General features: G+C 43.9%; 1 protein-coding gene across 1 annotated transcript in view; it reads left to right on the top strand.

Annotated features, from left to right (window-relative positions):
* The window catches only part of Csmd2 (CUB and Sushi multiple domains 2), a 526,828-nt gene that overhangs the window by 455,222 nt on the left and 59,202 nt on the right, over nucleotides 1–12,404 (top strand). Inside the window, exons 42-44 of the mRNA XM_042684124.1 lie at nucleotides 1,207–1,395; nucleotides 4,312–4,489; nucleotides 5,444–5,589. Of these exons, the coding sequence (XP_042540058.1) occupies nucleotides 1,207–1,395; nucleotides 4,312–4,489; nucleotides 5,444–5,589 (513 nt within the window). The remainder of the gene's footprint in view (nucleotides 1–1,206; nucleotides 1,396–4,311; nucleotides 4,490–5,443; nucleotides 5,590–12,404) is intronic.

The raw sequence follows: 12,404 nt of genomic DNA, 5'->3' as shown, positions 1-12,404 counted from the left end.
CACACACACCCTCTTCAGTCTCGTCACCTTCTTGGAGTGTACATAATTTCCATAAAGGCTTTCCTTAGCCTAACATCAGAGCCCCCCTTGGGCATTAAGCTCCTCCACCAAGACTTCATAGCCAAAACCCTCTCCAGGGACAGAACCACATCTCTCCACACGCTCCTCCCCTCCATGACTGCTCAGTTCTTAGCACCCCTAATTACCTCAGTGATTTCTAGAGAAACCTGCCAGACCTCTATAGTATCAAGTGGAAACACAGCCACCATCACCAAATAGGCACCTAGGAAATATTAGCTTGGCAGCCATTGCTGCTTATCCTGTTATTATGTGTGATAAATGCATCCACTTCTGTGGAATATTCATGCAGTCTCAGCTGCTCCCATAGAGATTTTCCACTGTGGAAATGGTTCACCTCCTCCCACTGCTGATTCTCCGTGTAAAGTAGGTCCAATTACTACCGTGAAGAATATTCTTGGTCCCATGGACCCAATTAGTAGAAGGCTTTGCTCTGTGGCACATGCTCAGTCAGTCCCTCAGTGACCTCAGCCAATCCCAGGAAAACACCTTGAGTCAGCTCACATATCACCATGGGAGGGGCTTTTGCGCTCTTTGGACAGACTGGTTTGTGTGACAGTCACACATTCTTTCTAGCCATACCAGTCCCTCTGGAAAATGTCTGTCTTTGCTGCAGGCTTGGCTTGTTCCCACCAAATTCTTCTTTAGAGGTTCTAATTTTGCAAAATTGGAAAGACTCCACTCACTCTGTCTGAGTTTGTGATCTTGTCATTGCTCAATGACACAAGCAGCAGAGACCAGGAAAACACACACACCAACACCTGGCCCCAAATAGGTGCTCAGTGAATAACAGTTCCTCCTAACAAATCATTCCTTGAGCGTCCTTTTCCTGTGGCAATGCTAATAAAGGATAATGGTTAGTGTTCTTCCTGTGAGCCAGTACTGTATAGAGCGCCATGATGACACTCCTATACCTCCTCTACCTCCTCCTTACTATAGCCACTTTATAAAACAAAACAGGGGCATAGGGAGGAACTTACCCAAAGCCAACAACAAGTAAATGATCAAGTTCTGTCTGTGTCTAAAATCTAGAGTATCACCAACTGTGGTGATCCTTTCCTAATCTGTCTGGGGGGGAAAAAATACCTGATAGGAATAATGTGACCTTATTCTCTTGATCTTTTCTAGCCTATGAACTTCAAGAGTGCCCAGATCCAGAGCCCTTTGCTAATGGCATAGTGAGAGGGGCTGGCTATAATGTTGGACAATCAGTGACCTTCGAGTGCCTGTCAGGATATCAACTAATAGGCCACCCTGTCCTCACGTGTCAACATGGCACCAATCGGAACTGGGACCATCCGCTGCCCAGGTGTGAAGGTATGTCCCTCCCTTGTCCCTGGTGGGCCTTCCTAGGGTGGTTTGTAATAGAGGCAGATTCTGAGCAGCCCCATGTTCTACCTGTCTGCTCCATGAAATCACTACTGCTGGAGATCTAGGCAAACTTCATCTATCCTCTTTTCACCGGAGTGTGACCCAGCCTAGTCAGGAAGAAAATCCAGACAACAGAGCACTGAGCAAGCCCTAGGAAGGCCCTGGATGAGATGTAGGCTGTTGCCAAGGGAATGACATAACCAGCCCTTAGAAAAATCCAGGCTGACGGACTAGATGCCCCCAGTGTATGCTGGGAGGATCAATAACAGCACCTTTCCAAAGGGAGAAGAGAATGTCACCTCTTCCTAAGACGTCTCTGGCTCCCTTCTTCTACCCTTGTTATACTCTCCCTCCTACAGGTGTCTGAAGAGAGCTAAGTAGCTATCACAGAGAGCTGGAGGTGAAACTTTGATGGGACTTTTTCTTCCTTTGCGAGAAGCAGGTAGAAGATGACCCAGCATCTGTGCTTCCTCTATCACCAGATACACATCTTGGTTCTGCGTTCTTTCATTTTTCACTCAACCAGCCCAGCATTTTGCTGGAGGAGATGCTGGAATTTGAAACAAGAACGGCCTGGGAGCCATCACCACCCAGGAGAAAGCTCCCTGGATCTGAGATTAGCTGAGCTTTCCATCCCTGCACCACTTGTCTTTCTGAGCTTTGGTTTCTCCCTTAGTAAAATGAGACATTTCATGAGAAGATTACACCAACTGAATGCTCAGTGTTTTCTCTTCATAGAGAAAGAGGCCTTGTTCCCAGCACTGAGCTGTCCTGGAGTTATAAGATCATTATTTCTAAAAGTATCAATCCCCAATTAGCTATTCAGATTTCCAGAGCTATCCTGAGCATAGTCAATCATCCTGCCATTGTTCTCTAACCACATGCTATCGGACAACCTTCACTGTGGACCTTGTGGCCTTGATTCCCTTCTGATTCATTGTTTATCTTTTTATGGTGTGTGGAAAGAGAAAAGAGTTCTTTCTGTCTGCTGTCTGAGCCAGAGGTTCCTCTCCCTCTTGGGAAAGCTTCTTCCCTTAGTGTCTTTGGCACTGTATGTGCTTGCTCTTCCAGCCACGCAGACCAGCTTTTATTGTCCTCTCTTCTTTGCCCCTTTATTCTTGCCTGTCTTCTTTCTCTCATCCACTCCCACACCCCATCTTTATCTGCACAGCACAGCTACTTTCTGAAGACACCTATATATCCAGTTTATTAATATCTTCACTTATTTCAGAGCACTTAAATCCCAAAAGATTGAAAGTTGAACTTAGTGACTTAGGTGCCTGGGCACTCAGCCCTCAGCCTGGGAACCCTTCCTTTCCCTGATCTCCCAGATTCACTGAGGCTGGCTCTCTGTGTCCTAATTATAGTGTGTATATGTGATACACATGCACAGTAGGAAGTCATATCATATATTATATGCCTCTACCTTTTTCTGTCCTCAGCCTCTACCTTAACCCAACCCACTGCTTAGATGTGGTCTGACTTCATTCTTCACCAAGTTAAGTCACACACAGCTTTTCCATCCTCTGTGCCCACCAGAGAGGCAGGGAGCCTTCCAGATGGACAGCATCTCCTGACACTCCCTGACTTAGAAGCCAGCAAGGCATCCCCTTCTCCTCTGGGGCAAATTCCCAGACTCTTATATAGCACAGCCTGGTGCCTGCTTATCTCCATTCAGAGGCCATGCTCCATTTTCCCATATGCCATATTTTTCTTGCCTCTGGTTCTTAGCACCCTCTGTTCCTTCCTCATATGACATTCCTCTGTCCCACCTTGACTACTTAGGCTTACGCATATGGAACCAATATGCGCACCTGCGGAGAGAGAATGCAGAGCCGCTCCATCATCTTCACTTCAACCTGGTTCTGCTTAGAGAAGAGAGGTCACTTCGGTTTCTCCCATCTAGTGTGAATTCCAGCTGGAATCCCTTTCAGCCATCATGAGTCCAGTTAAATGACTCCTTCAAATGTCCCTGTGACATTCCCTGACAGTGACAGGTGCCATCCTGTGCTGTAGGTGTTCTTGGCTGTGTCCAGGGAGCCGAACGTGGGGATCTTATTTCCCAGGCCTCTTTTGGCACCCAGTAGATAGTCACCATATGTGGAAAGATGGCCTCTGAGAGGACACATCTACATTCATGAGGACCCTGTGCTTTGGGAGATCAGGAAGACAACTAGCAACGATCATTGATTGATTGACTGATCGACTGTTTGATTGATGGCAGTCCTACAGATAAAACTCAGGGCCTCATGCATATTAGGCAAGCATTCCACCACTGAGATAATTTCCCAGCCTCAGGCAGAACATTTGACACATGTCATTTCACTAATTGCCACCACAGTCCCATGAGGGAGTACTTTTAATCCTATTTCACAATCGAAGAAGCATTGACTAAGAGAGTCTCAACTACTTGTTTAAATTCATCAGGTCAATAAGTGCTTTAGCTGTGATTTTAACCCAATCTTAGCCTCATTGCAGAAATCCTCACCAAAAGAGAAAAGGGAAAAGGGAGATAGTAATGTCTGAGCTTTTCCAAGCAAAAATACTGCAGCTCCAACCTAACGCCCACTCCTCCCATTCCTAGGCGAGGAGAGGGAATAGCTCCTCTGTGTCCTTCCGAAGGGAAAGGGGAGGCTGGGGTGAGGTGCCTTCAGAGGTGCCTACAGTGATGGCACAGAGTCAGGTCGAGTGTGGTGTGTGAGGCTGGTGGAACAGCCCCTCAATCCCAACTCCTGTCCCCATCCTACCTAGCCTCCTCTCAGGAGGACTTACGCTGGAGCTGGGGTTCTGTTAGGAAGTCATCTGAGTTCTCAGGTAGGTGGGGTCTCCAGCACTTATATATTAGTATTCTCTCCTTCACAGTCCCCTGCGGTGGGAACATCAGCTCTCCGAATGGCACCGTGTACTCCCCGGGATACCCCAGTCCATACTCCAGCTCCCAAGACTGTGTCTGGCTGATCACTGTGCCCATTGGTCATGGGGTCCACCTCAACCTCAGCCTGCTACAGACAGAGCCCTCTGGAGACTTCATCACTGTCTGGTAGGACCAGGTGCCATAGTAACATCCAATGAAATTACTAACAAGTGTGTGAATGGGAATAGATGGGCCTCATAGACTTTCCTTAATATTTCCATAGTTCAAACCAACATTCTGCACAGACATAGCCAAGCTACCTGGACTAATGGAAGAGGCTTAGGTAGAGTTGTGTGCAGTCCTTCGAGTTACATCCTTCTGAGCCAATGCTGTCCATAAGAGCCCTCTGCACTAATGGAAATGTTCTATGCCCATGCTATCCAATATAGAAGCGCCCAGACACATGCTCCCAATCACATGGATATGACTAGAGTCACTAAGGAGCTGACTTTTAAATTTAACATCAATGAACTTAAAATATAAAAAGCCACACATGGCTAGTGGCTACTGAACTGAAACAATTCAACACAGATAGGTAGGTAGGTAGGTAGGTAGGTAGGTAGACAGACAGACAGACAGACAGATAGATATAAATCTATCAATAGATCTTTAGATACATCTAACACTATAGATATCTATAAATAAATCTGTTTCTAGATAGAGCCCAGAAAAATCCTTTCCCCAGAAAAGCAACATGGGTGTGCCTTTTTTGCTTAAGAGACAAGGAAATGGGGCTGGACCAAGTAGTAGCAAGAGATGTCCATCTGAGCTCCACAGCCCAGCCCCAGGGCTACCTCAGACTGAGAAGACCTGCAGTAGGACCTGCAGCTCTGCTCCACAGTGCCTGCAACCTCCCAGAACCTACTGGGGACTGGAGGAGAATGGGGATTTTGTGCAAATGAACTTTATGAATGCCATCACCTCTGTCTGGAGTTGACCAGTGCATAGGGGAAAGAGCTTGTGCAAGAAGAGTCACGCACATACACACTCTCCAGGTCTCTCTCAAGGCCACTGTGGGCACTAGGGGAGCAGGTAGCTGGGATGATTTGTGTCAGGCCAGGACCTTCTTTACTATCCCAGGGATGGACCACAGCAGACGTCTCCACAGCTTGGCGTCTTCACCCGGAGCCTGGCCAAGAAAACCGTGCACAGCTCCACCAACCAGGTCCTGCTCAAGTTCCACCAGGATGCGGCCACAGGAGGGATCTTTGCCATCGCCTTCTCTGGTCAGTACTGAAGCTTAGGCCGGTGGGAGTAGACCTCAGACTCTCAGGTCAAGGCTGAGTTTGACTCCTGGCTCTGCCATTTGCTAACTGTAGGACTTCGAGTGAGCTGCATGGCCTCTCTTGAGACTCAATGTCCCAGTTATAAGAAGTAAATGGGCTAGCCTGTGACAGCTGCCAGCACTGAGCTCCCTTCATCTGTGCGAATTCTCTTCCTACACACACTACTAGTGCACCGAGGCACAAGAGAATGATCCTGGGCACCAGACCCAACTCTTCCAAAGTCCACTCGTTCAGACCAACTCACAAGCCAAGTCCTGTATGTTTACCTGCACCTGGCTGGTCTCAGCACTTCTAAAACACAATGTCCCTCTGCAGGGACCCAAGCCCTCTTCTGACCTTACAAAGAGTGTTTTTGTGCATAAAGGGAAGCATAATGCTTTCAAGTAGCGTAAGCATGAACAGTTTGGTAGCTTTCCCCTTACTGGCAGCCTCGTTTCTTCTAAGAACCTAGAATTAGGCTGGGTGCTAGCAGCTGATGGTTGTAATCCTGGCTACTCAGGAAGCTGAGATATGAGGATCAAGGTTCAAAGCCAGCTAGGGTAGGAAAGTTTATGAGATTCTTATTTCCAATTAACCACCAAAAAGCTGAAAGTGGAACTGTGGTTCAAGTGATAGAGCACCAGCGGTGAGCAAAAAAAAGCCAAGTGAGAGTGCAAGGCTCTGAGTTCAAGTCCCAGTACAGGCATAAAAAAAATGGAAAATGCAAAGAGTCCAGACTTAGTTATGAACTAATTATCAGTTATGTTCTTATGTGCATAGCAGGAAAAGAGTCATAGAAAGTGTACAGGCTTTGTACTCTATGGAATGTAGTCCAGGTTTTTAATCTACACATATTTGAACCGGAATCAGGAAAGCTGAGTTAATTCCTGCACCTTGGACCAGGTTTGTGTGACCCCTTCCCCTCCTGAGTTGACTCCTCCATGCTTTTACCTGTTCAGTGAAAAGTTGGCATTTATGACTTGTGTGAGGTACTGAGTGGATATGATTACCACCACCATCCTCTTACAAATGAGGCAGAGGAAGGTTCTAGGACTTGCCTGGGTGTGAGATATAATAGGAGACGGCACCAAGTCCTTGATTTCTGCAACAAGGTCTCTGCTGTCACTGTGCATGCAGTGTGAGTGCATGTGAGTACATGTCCCTGAGCCTAAGCCTCTGAGTGAGGCAGTGATGGAGAAACTGAGAAAGAGAGGAATGAACAGGTCAGTCTCTCACCACCTTTCCAGGAGTTACAGCCCAGAGTGAGTATACCATGGAGATGAGGCTCTGCCTTCTGGCCAGTCTTAGTGCCCACACCAGTTCTGAAGGGTAGGCTTTGGCCCCAGGCTTGGAAGTGAATTCATTTTAAGTCTCCTTGACTCTCCCCTAGAATAATAGGGTGTGGCACTCATAATCACAGCCATGGGTTCTGATCTCAGCTCTATCCCACATGAGCTGGGTGACCTTAGGTCTTCCTTTTTACCCTCTGGGGCTCAAATTTATTATCCACTAAGTAAGAATAATATCAGTTCCTAACCTCATAGAGGTAAATAAAATAATGCATGAAAATCCTTAACTTTAGGCTAGATATAAAAAGTATTAATAAATGGCAGCTCTATTAGTTCTCGCTGCTATCGCTATTAGATATTGACAGCCCAGGGTGACATTACCTTGGTACTTCACCAGCTCTGCAGCTCCTGTTTCTGAGCTGTCTGCCAGCACCAGGTGAAGCAGACCCAGCATAGCCAAGCCATCCTTGTTCCTGACTTCTCTGTTCCCCAAAACTACACTTGTTCCATGGAGCTCTGCCCTTCCATCTCTCAGTTGACACTCAAGGCTCTTGCTCTGTTCTGAACATCCCTCTGATATTTCCATATTGAAAGTTACAGCATGAGGCAGCAGGACCTTTGAGAGGTGGTGAGATCATGAAGGCTGAGCCACCTTGGGTGGCCTGACAGGAGTGGCCTGAGAGAGCTCATCTGTCCTTTACACTGTGTCAGGGCACAGTGAAAAGACAATGAACCAGTAAGGAGACCCTCACCAGGCACCAAATCTGCCAGCACTTCCGTCTTGGACTCCTCAGCCTCCAGAATGGAAAGAAATGAATGTCTATTACGTATAAGCTACCTGATGTATGGTCATTTGTTATAGCAATTTAAACTCTAAGAAAGTCCCAAAAGGCCAGCTCAGACCAGAATCCAAAGCCTCATGGATGAGAAGACTAGGCAAGGACCTAGGGAAAAAGAGGAGCTACTTCTGTGTCCAGGCCCTCAGCTCATGGGGGACAGGCTGAGCAAGTGACAGAGATCCATCCCATGCTTTGGGGAGCCTTTCACCAGCTGTGGAAGATAGCAAAGGTTTTCAACATGTGTACAGTTGAAAGAATAGTAAAATGAATGCCGTGGCTGAGCCTAAGGTAAAGGACACAAATTTTTGAAGCTCCTGGTTTATTCTTCATTCTTCTCCTTTTTGTTCTAAATCATTCCTTTTCGTTATAACTGTATTGTATTTCTCCAGAAATATGTATTGTTTACATTTGTCCTGATATTTCCATCATACAAATGGAATAAATTTCCATATGTATATTTTCCATCACTATAACAAAATACCCAAGTCTGGGTGATATATAAGGAAAAGAGGTTTATTTAGCTCATAGTTTGGAGACTAAAAGTCCCTAACAGGCAGTCCCACCTGTTGGCCTCAGGTGGGAGCCTCACAGTAGCAAGAGTAGGGGTGTGGATGACAACCACACCTAGAGGGATTTGGCAGGAAATGGCATGGGGAAGGTAGACTTGTTTATATAACTCATTCTCAAGAGAACTAAGGGTCCTGTGGGAATCGTAGGATTCCCAGGAGACTTTATCACCTTTCAACAAGTCCTGCCTCTTAAAGGTCCCACTGCCTCCCAACGCCACACACCAGTGACAAAGCTTCCAACACATGAGCCTTTGCGAAGCAGAGCACCTACCATCCATACCGTATATTCTCCTGTGACTTCATTTTTTTTTTTTTTTTTTTTTTGTCAGTCGTGGGGCTTGAACTCAGGGCATGGGAGCTATCCCTGAGCTCTTCTGCTCAAAGCTAGCACTTTACTACTTTGAGCCACAGCTCCACTTCTGGTTTTCTGGTGGTTAATTGGAGATAAAAATTTCACAGGGACTTTTCAGCTCAGAGTGGTTTCGAACTGTGATTCTCAGACCTCAGCCTCCTGAGTAGCTAGGATTACAGGTGTGAGCCACCAGCACCCAGCTGTGACATCATTTTTTTTTTTCACTTGAAAACGTAACTTTTGAACTTAAGTTGATGCATGTGTCTGTACTTAATTTCCCTTTCCACAGTATATAACATTCCATTGGATGAAAATACAGTACTTTATCTAATCTATTGCTAATGAGCATTTTGTTATTTTATTTCAAGCAATATGAACATTGTTGTGTATTCCTTTATAGTGAACACATACAAGACTTTCTCTAGAGTCTAATTTCACCAGGAATTGTAATGTTGTAAGTGTTGACACACTTAAGGTCACCAGGAACTGCAAAACTTCTCTTTCAAAGTGATTATAACTATTTACACTCTTTCTGGCAACTAAGGAAGTGCTCCTGTTACTCTCCATCCTTGCAAACACTTGGTTTCATCAGGTTTTTAAATTTTAACCACTCTGGTGCATTGATGAAATGGCATTTCCTGCCTATGCTAATTCATTGAATATTTATACTTCCTGTTCTATAAAACGCCTGCTCCCCATGAAGCTTCCTTCCTCAAAAGAGAGTGACAGTTACTGGGCACTGTTGGCTCACACCTGTAATCCTAGCTACTCAGGAGGCTGAGATCTGAGGATTGCAGTTCAAAGCCAGCCCGGGCAGGAAAGTCCATGAGACCCTGAACTCCAATAAACCACTCAGAAAACTAGAAGTGGCACTGTGGCTCTAGTGGTAAAGCTGTAGCCTTGAGCTGAAGAGCTGAGTGACAGAGCCCAGGCCCAGAGTTCAAGCCCCATGACCAACAAAAGAGAGAGAGACAGACAGACAGAGACAGAGAAAGAGACAGAGAGACAGAAAGAGAGAGTGTATATATGTGTTGACAGTAAGTAGACAAATACAACTTCTGCAATGTATAGTAAACTCTAAGAAAAATATACTCAGGCTCTTTCCAATTGGAACACTATGTGTTTCCACATAAATGAATCACTTAGAAGTTTTAGAGAATGGAATACTTACATCAGCTCAAACCATCTCCCTTACAATAGTTACAGGAGAAAAGACTAACTTGAGGGTGGAGAACCCTGGAACATGCCATTTAATCAGAGAGTCACAGCAGGCATCAGACTTCCAGCCAAGAAATGGCAATAGGAACAAACCCAGGAAGTTTTTCATGACAGTTTAGCCACCACAGAGGACCTGTATCCACTCAAGAAGAGACAGACAAACCTCAATCAAGAGGGCATACTATAAATTCACTGCATGCAGTTATGGAAAGCATGAAGGTCAAGAAAAGACTTCGAACTGCTCAGACTAAAGGAATCATGAAGCACAAGTTTCTGAGCAGGCGCCTCTGCTGCTGGGGGCTTTATTGATATGAACAGAGAAGTGCATGGGATGCAAGGATTGGAGGGCAGGTCCTGTTCATTTCCTCTTCTTGGCACTGGGTTGTGACTAGGAAGTAGAATATGCTCATTTAGGAAATACATGCACAAAATATTTTGTCGGGGTTACAAGATTTATGTTGATTACTTACTTCCAAATAGTTTATGGGGGGAAAACATTTTGTATTATGTTTCCAACTTTTTCTCTACCTTAGTTTTTATTTATAAGGTGAGCTAGATAATAAGAAATAAGATGGGAAAGAAATGTACTAGCACAATTTAAGTTGGCACAAAAATCAGCACAGAGCAGAACCCACTCTGGAGAAACAATTTAGAGAAATAGAGAAATAGAGAGCCGTCCTAAAAAAGCCAGTCAGTAGCAGCAACAGCCTCAGGGGAGAGGAAGGAGGAAAGGGAGAGGAAGAAGATGGAGATTTAAGATGGTGACAGACAGTCTAGTAAACCAAAAACCAACATACACAGAGAACAGTTTATAAGAGTCAAATGGATGGAAGAGAAATACCACTTTTTGAAGACAAAAGATAACCTTATACATAGACAACTTTGTACATAGGATCAGTTCTTTGATTGTATGAAAAAGTATTGGTGGGGGAAAAGCCTGACAATATTTGCAAATTATAAAGGTGGAAGGGTAGTTGAAACCCATGAGAGCCCAAGCTGAGAACCTGCAAAGGAATCAAATTCAGGCCATTCTCAAAGCAAATATCATATAGTATATCATGGCAGAACATAAAGGAGGAATTTGTGTAGAGGTGTAAGAATGGGTTTTGTGGGGAACAGGACAAGGCTGTCTTTAGCATAGTTTTGGGAGCTTAAAGACAGTGCCACCCTAGCTCAATCTTAACCATCACTCAAGGACGTATTACCCAAGGAAGGATAAACCAAAGACTCCAACTAGAGGAGACATATAGAAGTAAAGGAAGTAGTGATATCAGTGAAGCACTAAATTATGTCTGCGAATTGAAAATGATAATTTGAGGCAGAATTCAAACATAATTTTTTTTCGTTTTTTATCTTTTTAAAACTTGAAATGGTTATATAAGAGATTAAAAATAAACATGTCCATGTATGTGTCCAGTGCTTCTGATCAACCACCCCTTCCATCATTCTCCTCATCCTGTCTGTTCCCACCCCCAAACTCAGATTTCTCACATCCTTCGTCACATATGTACATTGAGTATTTTTTCTGTATTTATCTACCCCTTTCCGATTACCACCCTCACCCAGACCTGTTCAACTTTGTTTCAGGTTTCTGATATTCATTTCCTTAAACTTTCTGTTAATTTTTAAAGGGTTATTCCATGGAGTTTCACTCCTGTATATATTGTACTTTAGTTGACTTGGTCATGTATATGTATGCATGTGTGTGTTTACATGGAAAATTGTATTTTACATCTAAGATTCACATGAGAAAAAACATATACCCTTTATTTTTCTAAGCCTAGCTTACTTCCCTCATATTTTCTAGATCTATCCATTTTGTTGCAAATAACATAATAGCTATAATTCTTACAGTGTTAAAAATAATGATTTTTTACTAACGAGCACCCAAGTAGATGGAAGAAGAATAGAAGACTGTCTTTCTCTTCTGTGAGAAAAGAATCAGTAACTATTATTCAAGTGCTGACTTTGATACTGAGAAATAAGGGTGTCAAGTATACCCTAATAGATTATAAACAGAACTCTATACTTCTAAATCAATAAGAGAATCAAGTAAAATGTAGCCCTAATGTGAGAGGTAGAAAGCATTGGAAACTGGTTAAGGGACAAAGAAGCAGATAGCACAAACTAAGATAAAGCCTTAAAGTGAAAGTTAATTTTGAAAAATACAAGTATACTAATCTAGAAAGAAAACACTATTTTTTCTATACTAGCTCCTTAACTAAACAAAATGACATATTTTTAAAAATAAAAGGATAGTGTACTCGAAAGCTGAGGTAAGATCACAAGTTCAAGGCTAGCCTAAGCTATATAATGATACCTTTTCTCAAAATGAATTAATGAATGAGTGGTCAGTGATAAATTCGACAAACATCAATAGCAATAACAATCTGAGAAATTCAGATTTCAGAGAATTCAAAGCAAAAAGCATTCAATGGAAAACATGAATTCCTGCAATAATTTTCTTTGTGCTGGTATGGGGCTTGAACTCAAGGTCTAGGCATTGTCC

Source organism: Dipodomys spectabilis, unplaced genomic scaffold, assembly GCF_019054845.1.
Source record: "Dipodomys spectabilis isolate Male_0828 unplaced genomic scaffold, ASM1905484v1 ptg000002l, whole genome shotgun sequence".
Lineage (NCBI taxonomy): Eukaryota > Metazoa > Chordata > Mammalia > Rodentia > Heteromyidae > Dipodomys > Dipodomys spectabilis.
The sequence above is the reverse complement of the archived record's forward strand: the minus strand, read 5'-3'. Positions and strand labels throughout refer to the sequence as shown.